This window comes from Labrus bergylta, chromosome 1, assembly GCF_963930695.1.
Source record: "Labrus bergylta chromosome 1, fLabBer1.1, whole genome shotgun sequence".
Classification (NCBI taxonomy): Eukaryota; Metazoa; Chordata; class Actinopteri; order Labriformes; family Labridae; genus Labrus; species Labrus bergylta.
In genome coordinates, this window is record NC_089195.1 from 8,383,752 (window position 1) to 8,402,019 (window position 18,268).

The 18,268-nt window shown below is 40.0% G+C and overlaps 1 protein-coding gene across 1 annotated transcript; it reads right to left on the minus strand.

Annotated features, from left to right (window-relative positions):
* Window positions 1-131: 131 nt before the first annotated feature.
* Window positions 132-13,879, minus strand: LOC110004198 (deleted in malignant brain tumors 1 protein-like). The gene is made up of 15 exons (XM_065960892.1): window positions 13,728-13,879; window positions 13,552-13,643; window positions 12,402-13,187; window positions 11,713-12,239; window positions 10,542-10,932; window positions 9,724-10,241; window positions 8,547-8,937; window positions 7,738-8,246; window positions 6,552-6,942; window positions 5,734-6,251; window positions 4,557-4,947; window positions 3,738-4,256; window positions 2,562-2,966; window positions 1,830-2,261; window positions 132-881 (listed from the first exon to the last, which is right to left on the minus strand). The coding sequence occupies exons 2-15, from the start codon at window positions 13,625-13,627 to the stop codon at window positions 562-564; spliced, it is 6,174 nt and encodes a 2,057-aa protein (XP_065816964.1). The 5' UTR covers window positions 13,628-13,643; window positions 13,728-13,879; the 3' UTR covers window positions 132-561.
* Window positions 13,880-18,268: the final 4,389 nt, after the last annotated feature.

Below are 18,268 nucleotides of genomic sequence, written 5' to 3' on the forward strand. Positions count from 1 at the left end.
GGATAACGCAAGGCTATTTAACATAACAAAAGAACGACAACCAACAGTATCATCTCAGAAATAACAACTCATCATATCATCATCACGGTTTGTCTGCTTCATGTGTGATAATAAACTGGAACATCAGAAAGTACTTTTAATTTTGGACATTTGTTTATTTTTTTGCGCGTCAAGAACTTTCCATACACCTATGCAAGTGAGTAAAGGCAATATAAGAAATTTGGACATTAGATAGTCACTACATTGGGTAAAACTGTGCTGTTGGATTCTGGTTGACCTAAAAGAAGAGTCTCTATCAAGTCCTTACACAACTACAGTCTACATTGTTATCAATATTTATGAGCAAATGATCTCTTTCTTTATCACACACGTCAGTCAAGTTAGAGTTGGGCATAAATCTTGATCCATATATTTTTAAGAAATTTACTTTTACTGCACATTGAACTACAGTGCTACAAAACAATGTTTATTACATGTGGTCAGTGTTTGACTTCATTCACGAGAACACTTCAATAGACAAATAGGAGAACAAGAATAGGAGTTTTAAAACAAGTATAAACATTAACCTTCACAGATGACGCTGGCATCTTCAACGTGATTACAGTTGTGGACCCCAAGCCCTGGATGTCTGCACTCTGTTATTGATATTTCGTTGCCAGAACAACCAACATCATCCAACCAGATGGGTCCACTGCCCTGTCCAAAAGCAGCATTTAGTAATGCTGAACGAGGAGGGCCACAGTCCAGCTGTCTACACACCACGTTAGCATCACTGAGGTCCCAGGCATCGTCACACACTGTCCCCCACAGACCATCATGGTAGACCTCCACTCTGCCAGAGCAGCGGTTATTAGAGTTGACCAGCCTGACTGGTGCAGCAGCTGACGGAAAACATGAGACATTATGTTGATGATGTGAGACACAAGAAAGAGTGACTTCTGTCATGATATGGTCTTGTTTAGTTGTGTATTTTCAATGTTTAGATTTCCTTGTTTTAATTTCTCATTCTTCCCTAGTGTTGCTCAGTTGTCACTTTCTGTCTTTCTTGATGATTGTCTATTCTAGTGTTGCTTGTTTCCCTTGTGTGTCAATGTTTCCTTGTTTGATCTTTAGAGTTTCCTGTTTTATTTTGTAATTACATATTCTTGTGCTTCTCTATGTTCTAGTGTGTTTTGTTATTGTTACATTCTTGAGTTCTCTTTGTGTCTTCAGTGTTTCCTGATTTATATTGTAGTTCTGGTCCTCAGGGTTTCTTGTCTTAATTCCTGTCTCTGTGTTTCCCTGTGTCATACGTCTCACCTGTGTCTGATTACCCTGTGTCTATTTAGTCTTTGTGTTCCTTCCCTCGTGTTTTCAGATCATTGTAAGTTGTTGTACGTTAGTTGTAGATGTCAGTGTTTCCTCGTGGTTTGTGTTCTTCTTTTGGACTTTTTGGATATTTCAGTTTGTAAATATTTACGTTAGTTTCTGCAATAGGGTCCACCTCCTTTGTTTTTTTTAACATTCATGACAACTTCAAAAGACAAGATGTTTAAAACAGAAATTGTAACAGTCTCTAGCTGAAGAAGTGTAAAGATTATATTTTATGTTAATGAAATAGTTATCTGACAAGTAAAACCCTCTTCAACATCATAAAGACAATGATATATGTTAAAACTACATACTACCTATCTACTTCAACAGGACAAAGACTCCTAAAGGTTGAAAGGCATGACGATAATATTTGCATCAAACTCATATTTCTCTATCAGGTTCCTGATTACTTAACTCCTCTCTGCCAAATATAACACCATAACGAATTTCTGACAGATCGAAACAATTATATTTACCTTCACAGACGACACCAGCGTCTTCATTGTGTCCACAGTTGTGTGATCCAAACCCATTGTGCCTGCACTCTCCAAGCTTTGATTCGCTGCCTGTGCAAGAGACATCATCCATCCAGATGGGTCCACTGCCCTGTCCAAAATAAGCAACTGATGGTGCTGACAGAGCCCTGCCACAGCCCATCTGTCTGCACACCACCTGAGCATCAGCCAGGCCCCATTGATCATCACACACCGTCCCCCACTGTCCACGGTGGAAGATCTCTACTCTGCCAGAGCAGGACTGGTTCCCTCTGTTAACCAGACGGACCTCACTCTCAACTCCTGAGCTGTTGTCGGGTGTTGTGGTGGAGAGGATGTCAGCTGTCACTTCAGAGGTGATGATGTTCCCAGGTGTTGTAACAGGTATGGTGGGTACAACTGTGCTGTTAGATTCTGGTTGACCGAAAAGAAGAGTCTCTATCAAGTCCTTACACAACTACAGTCTACATTGTTATCAATATTTATGAGCAAATGATCTCTTTCTTTATCACACACATCAGTCAAGTTAGAGTTGGGCATAAATCTTGATCCATATATTTAAAATATTATACCTAGTACTGCACTTTGAACATACAGTGCTACAAAACAACGTTTATTACATGTGGTCAGTGTTTGACTTCATTCACGAGAACACTTCAATAGACAAATAGGAGAACAAGAATAGGAGTTTTAAAAAAAAGTATAAACATTAACCTTCACAGATGACACTGGCATCTTCAACGTGATTACAGTTGTGGACCCCAAGCCCTGGATGTCTGCACTCTGTTATTGATATTTCGTTGCCAGAACAACCAACATCATCCAACCAGATGGGTCCACTGCCCTGTCCAAAAGCTGCATTTAGTAATGCTGAACGAGGAGGGCCACAGTCCAGCTGTCTACACACCACGTTAGCATCACTGAGGTCCCAGCCATCGTCACACACTGTCCCCCACAGACCATCATGGTAGACCTCCACTCTGCCAGAGCAGCGGTTATTAGAGTTGACCAGCCTGACTGGTGCAGCAGCTGACGGAAAACATGAGACTTTATGTTGATCATGTGAGACACAAGAAAGAGTGACTTCTGTCATGATATGGTCTTGTTTAGTTGTGTATTTTCAATGTTTAGATTTCCTTGTTTTAATTTCTCATTCTTCCCTAGTGTTGCTCAGTTGTCACTTTCTGTCTTTCTTGATGATTGTCTATTCTAGTGTTGCTTGTTTCCCTTGTGTGTCAATGTTTCCTTGTTTGATCTTTAGAGTTTCCTGTTTTATTTTGTAATTACATATTCTTGTGCTTCTCTATGTTCTAGTGTGTTTTGTTATTGTTACATTCTTGAGTTCTCTTTGTGTCTTCAGTGTTTCCTGATTTATATTGTAGTTCTGGTCCTCAGGGTTTCTTGTCTTAATTCCTGTCTCTGTGTTTCCCTGTGTCATACGTCTCACCTGTGTCTGATTACCCTGTGTCTATTTAGTCTTTGTGTTCCTTCCCTCGTGTTTTCAGATCATTGTAAGTTGTTGTATGTTAGTTGTAGATGTCAGTGTTTCCTCGTGGTTTGTGTTCTTCTTTTGGACTTTTTGGATATTTCAGTTCGTAAATATTTACGTTAGTTTCTGCAATAGGGTCCACCTCCTTTGTTTTTTTTAACATTCATGACAACTTCAAAAGACAAGATGTTTAAAAAAGAAATTGTAACAGTCTCTAGCTGAAGAAGTGTAAAGATTATATTTTATGTTAATCAAATAGTTATCTGACAAGTAAAACCCTCTTCAACATCATAAAGACAATAATATATGTTAAAACTACATACTACCTATCTACTTCAACAGGACAAAGACTCCTAAAGGTTGAAAGGCATGACGATAATATTTGCATCAAACTCATATTTCTCTATCAGGTTCCTGTTTACTTAACTCCTCTCTGCCAAATATAACACCATAACGAATTTCTGACAGATCGAAACAATTATATTTACCTTCACAGACGACACCAGCGTCTTCATTGTGTCCACAGTCGTGTGATCCAAACCCTCTGTGCCTGCACTCTCCAAGCTTTGATTCGCTGCCTGTGCAAGAGACATCATCCATCCAGATGGGTCCACTGCCCTGTCCAAAATAAGCAACTGATGGTGCTGACAGAGCCCTGCCACAGCCCATCTGTCTGCACACCACCTGAGCATCAGCCAGGCCCCATTGATCATCACACACCGTCCCCCACTGTCCACGGTGGAAGATCTCTACTCTGCCAGAGCAGGACTGGTTCCCTCTGTTAACCAGACGGACCTCACCCTCAACTGCTGAGCTGTTGCCGGGTGTTGTGGTGGAGAGGATGTCAGCTGTCACTTCAGCGGTGATGATGTTCCCAGGTGTTGTAACAGGTATGGTGGGTACAACTGTGCTGTTAGATTCTGGTTGACCGAAAAGAAGAGTCTCTATCAAGTCCTTACACAACTACAGTCTACATTGTTATCAATATTTATGAGCAAATGATCTCTTTCTTTATCACACACATCAGTCAAGTTAGAGTTGGGCATAAATCTTGATCCATATATTTAAAATATTATACCTAGTACTGCACTTTGAACGTACAGTGCTACAAAACAACGTTTATTACATGTGGTCAGTGTTTGACTTCATTCACGAGAACACTTCAATAGACAAATAGGAGAACAAGAATAGGAGTTTTAAAAAAAAGTATAAACATTAACCTTCACAGATGACACTGGCATCTTCAACGTGATTACAGTTGTGGACCCCAAGCCCTGGATGTCTGCACTCTGTTATTGATATTTCGTTGCCAGAACAACCAACATCATCCAACCAGATGGGTCCACTGCCCTGTCCAAAAGCTGCATTTAGTAATGCTGAACGAGGAGGGCCACAGTCCAGCTGTCTACACACCACGTTAGCATCACTGAGGTCCCAGGCATCGTCACACACTGTCCCCCACAGACCGTCATGGTAGACCTCCACTCTGCCAGAGCAGCGGTTATTAGAGTTGACCAGCCTGACTGGTGTAGCAGCTGACGGAAAACATGAGACTTTATGTTGATGATGAGAGACACAAGAAAGAGTGACTTCTGTCATGATATGGTCTTGTTTAGTTGTGTATTTTCAATGTTTAGATTTCCTTGTTTTAATTTCTCATTCTTCCCTAGTGTTGCTCAGTTGTCACTTTCTGTCTTTCTTGATGATTGTCTATTCTAGTGTTGCTTGTTTCCCTTGTGTGTCAATGTTTCCTTGTTTGATCTTTAGAGTTTCCTGTTTTATTTTGTAATTACATATTCTTGTGCTTCTCTATGTTCTAGTGTGTTTTGTTATTGTTACATTCTTGAGTTCTCTTTGTGTCTTCAGTGTTTCCTGATTTATATTGTAGTTCTGGTCCTCAGGGTTTCTTGTCTTAATTCCTGTCTCTGTGTTTCCCTGTGTCATACGTCTCACCTGTGTCTGATTACCCTGTGTCTATTTAGTCTTTGTGTTCCTTCCCTCGTGTTTTCAGATCATTGTAAGTTGTTGTATGTTAGTTGTAGATGTCAGTGTTTCCTCGTGGTTTGTGTTCTTCTTTTGGACTTTTTGGATATTTCAGTTCGTAAATATTTACGTTAGTTTCTGCAATAGGGTCCACCTCCTTTGTTTTTTTTAACATTCATGACAACTTCAAAAGACAAGATGTTTAAAAAAGAAATTGTAACAGTCTCTAGCTGAAGAAGTGTAAAGATTATATTTTATGTTAATCAAATAGTTATCTGACAAGTAAAACCCTCTTCAACATCATAAAGACAATAATATATGTTAAAACTACATACTACCTATCTACTTCAACAGGACAAAGACTCCTAAAGGTTGAAAGGCATGACGATAATATTTGCATCAAACTCATATTTCTCTATCAGGTTCCTGTTTACTTAACTCCTCTCTGCCAAATATAACACCATAACGAATTTCTGACAGATCGAAACAATTATATTTACCTTCACAGACGACACCAGCGTCTTCATTGTGTCCACAGTCGTGTGATCCAAACCCTCTGTGCCTGCACTCTCCAAGCTTTGATTCGCTGCCTGTGCAAGAGACATCATCCATCCAGATGGGTCCACTGCCCTGTCCAAAATAAGCAACTGATGGTGCTGACAGAGCCCTGCCACAGCCCATCTGTCTGCACACCACCTGAGCATCAGCCAGGCCCCATTGATCATCACACACCGTCCCCCACTGTCCACGGTGGAAGATCTCTACTCTGCCAGAGCAGGACTGGTTCCCTCTGTTAACCAGACGGACCTCACCCTCAACTGCTGAGCTGTTGCCGGGTGTTGTGGTGGAGAGGATGTCAGCTGTCACTTCAGCGGTGATGATGTTCCCAGGTGTTGTAACAGGTATGGTGGGTACAACTGTGCTGTTAGATTCTGGTTGACCGAAAAGAAGAGTCTCTATCAAGTCCTTACACAACTACAGTCTACATTGTTATCAATATTTATGAGCAAATGATCTCTTTCTTTATCACACACATCAGTCAAGTTAGAGTTGGGCATAAATCTTGATCCATATATTTAAAATATTATACCTAGTACTGCACTTTGAACGTACAGTGCTACAAAACAACGTTTATTACATGTGGTCAGTGTTTGACTTCATTCACGAGAACACTTCAATAGACAAATAGGAGAACAAGAATAGGAGTTTTAAAAAAAAGTATAAACATTAACCTTCACAGATGACACTGGCATCTTCAACGTGATTACAGTTGTGGACCCCAAGCCCTGGATGTCTGCACTCTGTTATTGATATTTCGTTGCCAGAACAACCAACATCATCCAACCAGATGGGTCCACTGCCCTGTCCAAAAGCTGCATTTAGTAATGCTGAACGAGGAGGGCCACAGTCCAGCTGTCTACACACCACGTTAGCATCACTGAGGTCCCAGGCATCGTCACACACTGTCCCCCACAGACCGTCATGGTAGACCTCCACTCTGCCAGAGCAGCGGTTATTAGAGTTGACCAGCCTGACTGGTGTAGCAGCTGACGGAAAACATGAGACTTTATGTTGATGATGAGAGACACAAGAAAGAGTGACTTCTGTCATGATATGGTCTTGTTTAGTTGTGTATTTTCAATGTTTAGATTTCCTTGTTTTAATTTCTCATTCTTCCCTAGTGTTGCTCAGTTGTCACTTTCTGTCTTTCTTGATGATTGTCTATTCTAGTGTTGCTTGTTTCCCTTGTGTGTCAATGTTTCCTTGTTTGATCTTTAGAGTTTCCTGTTTTATTTTGTAATTACATATTCTTGTGCTTCTCTATGTTCTAGTGTGTTTTGTTATTGTTACATTCTTGAGTTCTCTTTGTGTCTTCAGTGTTTCCTGATTTATATTGTAGTTCTGGTCCTCAGGGTTTCTTGTCTTAATTCCTGTCTCTGTGTTTCCCTGTGTCATACGTCTCACCTGTGTCTGATTACCCTGTGTCTATTTAGTCTTTGTGTTCCTTCCCTCGTGTTTTCAGATCATTGTAAGTTGTTGTATGTTAGTTGTAGATGTCAGTGTTTCCTCGTGGTTTGTGTTCTTCTTTTGGACTTTTTGGATATTTCAGTTCGTAAATATTTACGTTAGTTTCTGCAATAGAGTCCACCTCCTTTGTTTTTTTTAACATTCATGACAACTTCAAAAGACAAGATGTTTAAAAAAGAAATTGTAACAGTCTCTAGCTGAAGAAGTGTAAAGATTATATTTTATGTTAATCAAATAGTTATCTGACAAGTAAAACCCTCTTCAACATCATAAAGACAATGATATATGTTAAAACTACATACTACCTATCTACTTCAACAGGACAAAGACTCCTAAAGGTTGAAAGGCATGACGATAATATTTGCATCAAACTCATATTTCTCTATCAGGTTCCTGTTTACTTAACTCCTCTCTGCCAAATATAACACCATAACGAATTTCTGACAGATCGAAACAATTATATTTACCTTCACAGACGACACCAGCGTCTTCATTGTGTCCACAGTCGTGTGATCCAAACCCTCTGTGCCTGCACTCTCCAAGCTTTGATTCGCTGCCTGTGCAAGAGACATCATCCATCCAGATGGGTCCACTGCCCTGTCCAAAATAAGCAACTGATGGTGCTGACAGAGCCCTGCCACAGCCCATCTGTCTGCACACCACCTGAGCATCAGCCAGGCCCCATTGATCATCACACACCGTCCCCCACTGTCCACGGTGGAAGATCTCTACTCTGCCAGAGCAGGACTGGTTCCCTCTGTTAACCAGACGGACCTCACTCTCAACTGCTGAGCTGTTGTCGGGTGTTGTGGTGGAGAGGATGTCAGCTGTCACTTCAGAGGTGATGATGTTCCCAGGTGTTGTAACAGGTATGGTGGGTACAACTGTGCTGTTAGATTCTGGTTGACCGAAAAGAAGAGTCTCTATCAAGTCCTTACACAACTACAGTCTACATTGTTATCAATATTTATGAGCAAATGATCTCTTTCTTTATCACACACATCAGTCAAGTTAGAGTTGGGCATAAATCTTGATCCATATATTTAAAATATTATACCTAGTACTGCACTTTGAACATACAGTGCTACAAAACAACGTTTATTACATGTGGTCAGTGTTTGACTTCATTCACGAGAACACTTCAATAGACAAATAGGAGAACAAGAATAGGAGTTTTAAAAAAAAGTATAAACATTAACCTTCACAGATGACACTGGCATCTTCAACGTGATTACAGTTGTGGACCCCAAGCCCTGGATGTCTGCACTCTGTTATTGATATTTCGTTGCCAGAACAACCAACATCATCCAACCAGATGGGTCCACTGCCCTGTCCAAAAGCTGCATTTAGTAATGCTGAACGAGGAGGGCCACAGTCCAGCTGTCTACACACCACGTTAGCATCACTGAGGTCCCAGGCATCGTCACACACTGTCCCCCACAGACCATCATGGTAGACCTCCACTCTGCCAGAGCAGCGGTTATTAGAGTTGACCAGCCTGACTGGTGCAGCAGCTGACGGAAAACATGAGACTTTATGTTGATGATGAGAGACACAAGAAAGAGTGACTTCTGTCATGATATGGTCTTGTTTAGTTGTGTATTTTCAATGTTTAGATTTCCTTGTTTTAATTTCTCATTCTTCCCTAGTGTTGCTCAGTTGTCACTTTCTGTCTTTCTTGATGATTGTCTATTCTAGTGTTGCTTGTTTCCCTTGTGTGTCAATGTTTCCTTGTTTGATCTTTAGAGTTTCCTGTTTTATTTTGTAATTACATATTCTTGTGCTTCTCTATGTTCTAGTGTGTTTTGTTATTGTTACATTCTTGAGTTCTCTTTGTGTCTTCAGTGTTTCCTGATTTATATTGTAGTTCTGGTCCTCAGGGTTTCTTGTCTTAATTCCTGTCTCTGTGTTTCCCTGTGTCATACGTCTCACCTGTGTCTGATTACCCTGTGTCTATTTAGTCTTTGTGTTCCTTCCCTCGTGTTTTCAGATCATTGTAAGTTGTTGTATGTTAGTTGTAGATGTCAGTGTTTCCTCGTGGTTTGTGTTCTTCTTTTGGACTTTTTGGATATTTCAGTTCGTAAATATTTACGTTAGTTTCTGCAATAGGGTCCACCTCCTTTGTTTTTTTTAACATTCATGACAACTTCAAAAGACAAGATGTTTAAAACAGAAATTGTAACAGTCTCTAGCTGAAGAAGTGTAAAGATGATATTTTATGTTAATCAAATAGTTATCTGACAAGTAAAACCCTCTTCAACATCATAAAGACAATAATATATGTTAAAACTACATACTACCTATCTACTTCAACAGGACAAAGACTCCTAAAGGTTGAAAGGCATGACGATAATATTTGCATCAAACTCATATTTCTCTATCAGGTTCCTGTTTACTTAACTCCTCTCTGCCAAATATAACACCATAACGAATTTCTGACAGATCGAAACAATTATATTTACCTTCACAGACGACACCAGCGTCTTCATTGTGTCCACAGTCGTGTGATCCAAACCCTCTGTGCCTGCACTCTCCAAGCTTTGATTCGCTGCCTGTGCAAGAGACATCATCCATCCAGATGGGTCCACTGCCCTGTCCAAAATAAGCAACTGATGGTGCTGACAGAGCCCTGCCACAGCCCATCTGTCTGCACACCACCTGAGCATCAGCCAGGCCCCATTGATCATCACACACCGTCCCCCACTGTCCACGGTGGAAGATCTCTACTCTGCCAGAGCAGGACTGGTTCCCTCTGTTAACCAGACGGACCTCACTCTCAACTGCTGAGCTGTTGTCGGGTGTTGTGGTGGAGAGGATGTCAGCTGTCACTTCAGAGGTGATGATGTTCCCAGGTGTTGTAACAGGTATGGTGGGTACAACTGTGCTGTTAGATTCTGGTTGACCGAAAAGAAGAGTCTCTATCAAGTCCTTACACAACTACAGTCTACATTGTTATCAATATTTATGAGCAAATGATCTCTTTCTTTATCACACACATCAGTCAAGTTAGAGTTGGGCATAAATCTTGATCCATATATTTAAAATATTATACCTAGTACTGCACTTTGAACATACAGTGCTACAAAACAACGTTTATTACATGTGGTCAGTGTTTGACTTCATTCACGAGAACACTTCAATAGACAAATAGGAGAACAAGAATAGGAGTTTTAAAAAAAAGTATAAACATTAACCTTCACAGATGACACTGGCATCTTCAACGTGATTACAGTTGTGGACCCCAAGCCCTGGATGTCTGCACTCTGTTATTGATATTTCGTTGCCAGAACAACCAACATCATCCAACCAGATGGGTCCACTGCCCTGTCCAAAAGCTGCATTTAGTAATGCTGAACGAGGAGGGCCACAGTCCAGCTGTCTACACACCACGTTAGCATCACTGAGGTCCCAGGCATCGTCACACACTGTCCCCCACAGACCATCATGGTAGACCTCCACTCTGCCAGAGCAGCGGTTATTAGAGTTGACCAGCCTGACTGGTGCAGCAGCTGACGGAAAACATGAGACTTTATGTTGATGATGAGAGACACAAGAAAGAGTGACTTCTGTCATGATATGGTCTTGTTTAGTTGTGTATTTTCAATGTTTAGATTTCCTTGTTTTAATTTCTCATTCTTCCCTAGTGTTGCTCAGTTGTCACTTTCTGTCTTTCTTGATGATTGTCTATTCTAGTGTTGCTTGTTTCCCTTGTGTGTCAATGTTTCCTTGTTTGATCTTTAGAGTTTCCTGTTTTATTTTGTAATTACATATTCTTGTGCTTCTCTATGTTCTAGTGTGTTTTGTTATTGTTACATTCTTGAGTTCTCTTTGTGTCTTCAGTGTTTCCTGATTTATATTGTAGTTCTGGTCCTCAGGGTTTCTTGTCTTAATTCCTGTCTCTGTGTTTCCCTGTGTCATACGTCTCACCTGTGTCTGATTACCCTGTGTCTATTTAGTCTTTGTGTTCCTTCCCTCGTGTTTTCAGATCATTGTAAGTTGTTGTATGTTAGTTGTAGATGTCAGTGTTTCCTCGTGGTTTGTGTTCTTCTTTTGGACTTTTTGGATATTTCAGTTCGTAAATATTTACGTTAGTTTCTGCAATAGGGTCCACCTCCTTTGTTTTTTTTAACATTCATGACAACTTCAAAAGACAAGATGTTTAAAACAGAAATTGTAACAGTCTCTAGCTGAAGAAGTGTAAAGATTATATTTTATGTTAATGAAATAGTTATCTGACAAGTAAAACCCTCTTCAACATCATAAAGACAATGATATATGTTAAAACTACATACTACCTATCTACTTCAACAGGACAAAGACTCCTAAAGGTTGAAAGGCATGACGATAATATTTGCATCAAACTCATATTTCTCTATCAGGTTCCTGTTTACTTAACTCCTCTCTGCCAAATATAACACCATAACGAATTTCTGACAGATCGAAACAATTATATTTACCTTCACAGACGACACCAGCGTCTTCATTGTGTCCACAGTTGTGTGATCCAAACCCATTGTGCCTACACTCTCCAAGCTTTGATTCGCTGCCTGTGCAAGAGACATCATCCATCCAGATGGGTCCACTGCCCTGTCCAAAATAAGCAACTGATGGTGCTGACAGAGCCCTGCCACAGCCCATCTGTCTGCACACCACCTGAGCATCAGCCAGGCCCCATTGATCATCACACACCGTCCCCCACTGTCCACGGTGGAAGATCTCTACTCTGCCAGAGCAGGACTGGTTCCCTCTGTTAACCAGACGGACCTCACCCTCAACTGCTGAGCTGTTGTCGGGTGTTGTGGTGGAGGTGATATTGACCTGACTGGCAGAAGAGGTCGCTGTACTTGGATCAAGTGTGGTTGAAGGATTTTCAGGAGTTGCTCCGTTCACCTCTGGTTACAATGAAAACAAGTAGATACCGTTTCTTAACTAAAGGAACATTTCTAATCAGATTCAAGAACAACAGTGACAATAGAGTCATTCTTTAAATAACTGAATTAGATGAAAAATGTAAATATGTGGTTACAGAGTTAATGTTACAAATGGAACAATACCTGCACAGTATGCAAGGTGACAGTTGCTTGGCCGTACAAGTTTGTAGATGAAGTAGTTTCCATAGCAGAGCTTGACATGGATGGTGTGTGAGGAGAAACGACAGCACCTTCCTGACCATGAGCCACACACAGTGCGGCTCACAATCTGACCTGACTGTGTGGGATGAGGAGTTGTTATCCACAGAGGAGCATGGGTTCCACACCTTCTTTCAGCCACACACTTCTCTGGAATATGAGCACTGGTTTGGCCCAGAAACAGCCGATACCAGCCTTGCCAGTCAACATGTTGGTCACAGTGTAGGTTCTGGGTGGACGTGTTATTTGTTGATCGCCAGTCATCATTCAGCACAGTGTACTCCTGGCAGGGGTCAGCACACTGGAGAGTCCCATTCATTCTGACACAGTCTGTGCCTGAAGGACACACAGTGGATCCACAGCTGAACTGGACAGACTGGGAGGAGGGACCTGATCTGGAGCTGGGGGAAGGCTCCAAGCATACGAAAGAGCCTGGAGTGTTTGTGCAAACCTGAGATGGTTTGCATGGGGAGTCTGTAAGAGAGCACTCGTCCGTGTCCACACAGCCCCTGTCTGGTGACCACTGATAACCTTCTTTACAGCAAGAAGAGTCACTACAGAGTTTTATATTGTAACACATGAGGCCATCACCTACAAAACCATCGTTACAGACACAAGAGAGCGTCTGGCTTGAGAAAGTGTCGCCTCTTTCTTTAGACTCGTGGCAGGCGGCTTCATCGTGACATGAATCACAGCTGGAGACAAGTGTTCCTGTGCAGAGGACAACAATCGTAAAATAAAAACTTTTCAATTTAAAAAGTAACTCTATTACATGAGAGTGACGTAAATTACATTCACTTTTTTTTAGAACAACTTGTTTTTTCTGCTTGAATATTACAGAATAGTGCACATCTGAAAAACATACAAATGTGATACTGATATCCTTAGAATATAATTGAAATTATGTGCAAGACAAGACTACTACTACTGTTGGTGCTGAAAAATTACTTCTTAACTTTTAGTATTTAACTAATGTAAGAATGACAGCTTCAAATTATCACTGGGGTGATAAAATGCAACTAACAGAAACAAATAGGAGAAAAGATTCATGATAAAACGAAATCAAACTGTTTACCTGATGTTCTTACAGTAAAAAACTGTAAAAGCAGGAGTAATAACACACTCCTAGGCACCGCCATTATTGCCCACATCCACGATATCAACTTTCTGAAAAAGAAAAAAAGACACGTCTTCAACCACATTTTCAATGCAATGCAAACAATTCAATACTTTACCCGTCTTTGTGCTAACCTTGGAGCTACTGCCGAGTCTAGGACTGGAATAGTTGAAGCTTCAGATCTTTCAGTGAGTGTCAGAATTTATACGCCTGTTTGTGTGTCCAAAGACAATGCGAAGCATTCATTGGTGAACCACATAAATGGGTCATTGAAAGCACTGATACATCAAGTGTGACATCAAGAGTTACTTATTAATTTAAATAAGACAAATGGATAAAATTCAATCAGTTCTGGCATGCAAACAAAGTCCTGAGTCAATATACTTTATGGTGCCACAATCAATCTCAGGTCAGTGTTGAAACATAATGGAGACCTCTCGTTCTTCACTAGTTTGCACATCACTCTATCCTCCGACTAGCCCTTTTGAACCACCTTTAGTAAACATCTGGGACTAAAATGCCAGAGGACAATGGGTTTTTGAGCATAAAGGTAACCATGAAAAGGTACTTTGATCAACCAGTCCAGTGGTCCCCATTCCGTTTTCCTTGGAGCCCCCTCCTGTTGTAGAAGACATATTACTGTCAAAAATTAACATAATTAATAGTTTTTAATGATAAAATCCCAACAGAATATTTCCAAACAAACTTTTAAAGATTTACTACAACCTGTGTACATAGGGTGTGCGAATTAACCACTAGACCACAGGCGCTCGAGGCCTACTGTACACACACACGTTCATACCAAAAGAACTTTGTTCTCATTTTGACGATTTCCATTTAATCCAATCCAATCAGCACTTGCTACATGAATGCATCAAACTGGATATCTCATGGAAGCAGTTTGGACTACATATTGTGCATTTAGGACCCGATCTTAAGTTTCATAATATTTAAAGGGTCTGGTATTTCTCTGAAATCTAGAGCGACAATTATTCAGTGCAGGGAAAAAAACAAAGATAACAGTGTGCTAGAGTGGATGACCTATTTTGTATTAATGTATAATTTCTTATAATCATTTAGTGAGATTATTTTGTGCCTTCCCATAATTTTTCCCCATCATATCTCCAACATAAATGTTTTATTATGCCCAAGTAAATGGTCGACTCAGGACTTTGTTCCATTATCAAATTAATATCCTAATATCCTTTATACAACAGCTTCTGCTCTGGATGCGTTGGAGTAAATTGGCTCAAACTATTTTACTGATAAGACTTCCATTAAGCAAAACCAATAGTAAAGCACAGTGAGATTAACAGATAATATTTGGACACTGAGGGTGTTTTGATCGTCATAAATAAATGTTATTGTGTGGCACACAATCTTGATAGCAAAGTCGACCCCATTTAAACTACACGCAGATGAAAGAGAAGTAATGGTACTTCCAGAAATATTTTATTTTCTGTGGGTTTTAACTCTCTGAAATCTGAGTTGTTAATTTTAAAGTATGACTTGATAACAGGAACATTGAAATTCTGCTTAAAAAACAGCTAACAATATAAAGATATTGTTGAACAAGATCAAGTTTGAAAGAAAAACAACCTTAGTTGATGTTAAAAAAAGAATTTAGATTTCACATTTGGAGCCAATCTCCCTCATCAAGTGGATGTGCTGTGTCAAAGTTTCATCTGACTTCATGGAGAGTTTTGACAACATAAACAAGTGACAGCAATGATAGAGGATTGCATGCCACTGTAAGCATATTTGTACAGATGGAAATGCCATATATTCTATGATAATTCAATGGATTGGAATTCATTCAAATTTTGATAGTGTAAGAGGAAAAATCTGCGGGTCACCAAAGTGATTTTATTTTCCCATCAATACCTTGCAGTACAAATGAACCCAATCCCCTTGTTCCACTCCGGTCCAATTGGAAGCAGTAACCTAAAGATGGTTTGAAAAATGTTAATAAGCTTTAGAAGAGGGAAAAGTTTGGTATGATATGTAGGAGGTCAGGTTTGAACTCTACGGTCTGTGTACATGTGGTGTAGGAACTAACCAATAGACAATTGGTTCTCATCTGGTGGAGCCTCAGGACCCGCCACCAACTCCTCCGTTTCAAATTTGCTCAGCTTGTGATGACACATGCTGGATTCTGTTAAAAAAAAAAATCCCTCCCCTCCCCTGATATCTCCACCCATAGACTCTCCCCCAGCCGAGAACAAAACGTTTGTGCAGGTCTGCCATTTTAAGTCTTGCTACAGAGGAGTGATGTTTACGGGGAAAACTCAGCAGTGTTTCATCAAGTTTGACCCACGACACCTCTGGAAGACTTGGCAGTAAGCTCCGGCGTCCCAGAGCCACCCTCCTTAATGCAAGCTCTCAGCATCCATTATACCCAGCTGAAGAACTTCTCTGAGCTATTGCGTCCTTCTGTAAAAAAGGCCAAGCAAACAAACAAACAAAAAATGAAACTATTCCTGGTGCTAACATTACACAAGAGAAAAACAAGAGTTGAGTCTGTAGAGAGTTTGTAGAAACAGGATAAACTATCCTCTGACTCACAGACCATAATACTATGTCAGGCCTCAGGCTAGTGAAACTATTTCCTGTGGAACAATGTGTTTTCAAATCCACCTGCATCTCCCAATCACCAGCACCCTTTAGATAGCCTGACTCCTGCCTACCTCCCTTACATTTCTCTCCCTCATGGACAAATTCAATGGCTGCACTATTTGTACCAATACATCAGGATTTCACCTGCCCCCTTCTACTTAATGTACCATATACTGTACATGTTGCCATGTACAGTATATGGACCTTACAACAGACCAAACTTACAGCTTAGATAGAAGAAAAAGGACATTTCTGCAGTGTGCTGTACCTACTAGGTGGCAGCGGTTACAGGTGCTAAGATTGACTTATTAGTCAAATTAGTCTGTGATGGTCTGGTTTCCTTTTGTAGGTATTGAAGAGGCTTCAATGTTAATTTCAGCAAAAGTTGAACAATGATACGGATTAATCCTTGATAAAGATACAGACGTTATGCTTTTAGCTAAGATCAACTTTTAAAACCCTGGTAAAGAAGATGGTGAATACTGAAGTGAAGTAATTCTACAGCAAGTAAGAAAAACAAAACACCTCAAATTAGTTATTTCAAAAAATCTTATTTGTTTATACAAAGTTCTTATACAAAAGAACTTTGTATAAACTATCCACCATGTGTGTTATCATGATTTTAGTTAATATGTGCAAATCTCATTTTGACGATTTCCATTTAATCCAATCCAATCAGCACTTGCTACATGAATGCATCAAACTGGATGTCTCATGGAAGCAGTTTGGACTACATATTGTGCATTTAGGACCCGATCTTAAGTTTCATAATATTTAAAGGGTCTGGTATTTCTCTGAAATCTAGAGCGACAATTATTCAGTGCAGGGAAAAAAAACAAAGATAACAGTGTGCTAGAGTGGATGACCTATTTTGTATTAATGTATAATTTCTTATAATCATTTAGTGAGATTGTTTTGTGCCTTCCCATAATTTTTCCCCATCATATCTCCAACATAAATGTTTTATTATGCCAAGTAAATGGTCGACTCAGGACTTTGTTCCATTATCAAATTAATATCCTAATATCCTTTTTACAACAGCTTCTGCTCTGGATGCGTTGGAGTAAATTGGCTCAAACTATTTTACTGATAAGACTTCCATTAAGCTAAACCAATAGTAAAGCACAGTGAGATTAACAGATAATATTTGGACGCTGAGGTTGTTTTGATCATCATAAATAAATGTTATTGTGTGGCACACAATCTTGATAGCAAAGTCGACCCCATTTAAGCTACACGCAGATGAAAGAGAAGTAATGGTACTTCCAGAAATATTTTATTTTCTGTGGGTTTTAACTCTCTGAAATCTGAGTTGTTAATTTTAAAGTATGACTTGATAACAGGAACATTAAAATTCTGCTTAAAAAACAGCTAACAATATAAAGATATTGTTGAACAAGATCAAGTTTGAAAGAAAAACAACCTTAGTTGATGTTAAAAAAAGAATTTAGATTTCAAATTCGGAGCCAATCTCCCTCATCAAGTGGATGTGCTGTGTCAAAGTTTCATCTGACTTCATGGAGAGTTTTGACAACATAAACAAGTGACAGCAATGATAGAGGATTGCATGCCACTGTAAGCATATTTGTACAGATGGAAATGCCATATATTCTATGATAATTCAATGGATTGGAATTCATTCAAATTTTGATAGTGTAAGAGGAAAAATCTGCGGGTCACCAAAGTGATTTTATTTTCCCATCAATACCTTGCAGTACAAATGAACCCAATCCCCTTGTTCCACTCCGGTCCAATTGGAAGCAGTAACCTAAAGATGGTTTGAAAAATGTTAATAAGCTTTAGAAGAGGGAAAAGTTTGGTATGATATGTAGGAGGTCAGGTTTGAACTCTACGGTCTGTGTACATGTGGTGTAGGAACTAACCAATAGACAATTGGTTCTCATCTGGTGGAGCCTCAGGACCCGCCACCAACTCCTCCGTTTCAAATTTGCTCAGCTTGTGATGACACATGCTGGATTCTGTTAAAAAAAAAATATCCCTCCCCTCCCCTGATATCTCCACCCATAGACTCTCCCCCAGGCGAGAACAAAACATTTGT

Bases quoted from the DNA above. Each gene is read 5' to 3' on its own strand.
- LOC110004198 (XM_065960892.1), bottom strand. From the start codon at position 13,627: ATGTGGGCAATAATGGCGGTGCCTAGGAGTGTGTTATTACTCCTGCTT. The intron at 8,938-9,723 runs GAAATATGAGTT...TACACAACTAAA, and splicing joins GTAAACAGGAACCTGATAGA to CAAGACCATATCATGACAGA. The intron at 882-1,829 runs GTAAATATAATT...GTTTTCCGTCAG, and splicing joins CGCTGGTGTCGTCTGTGAAG to CTGCTGCACCAGTCAGGCTG.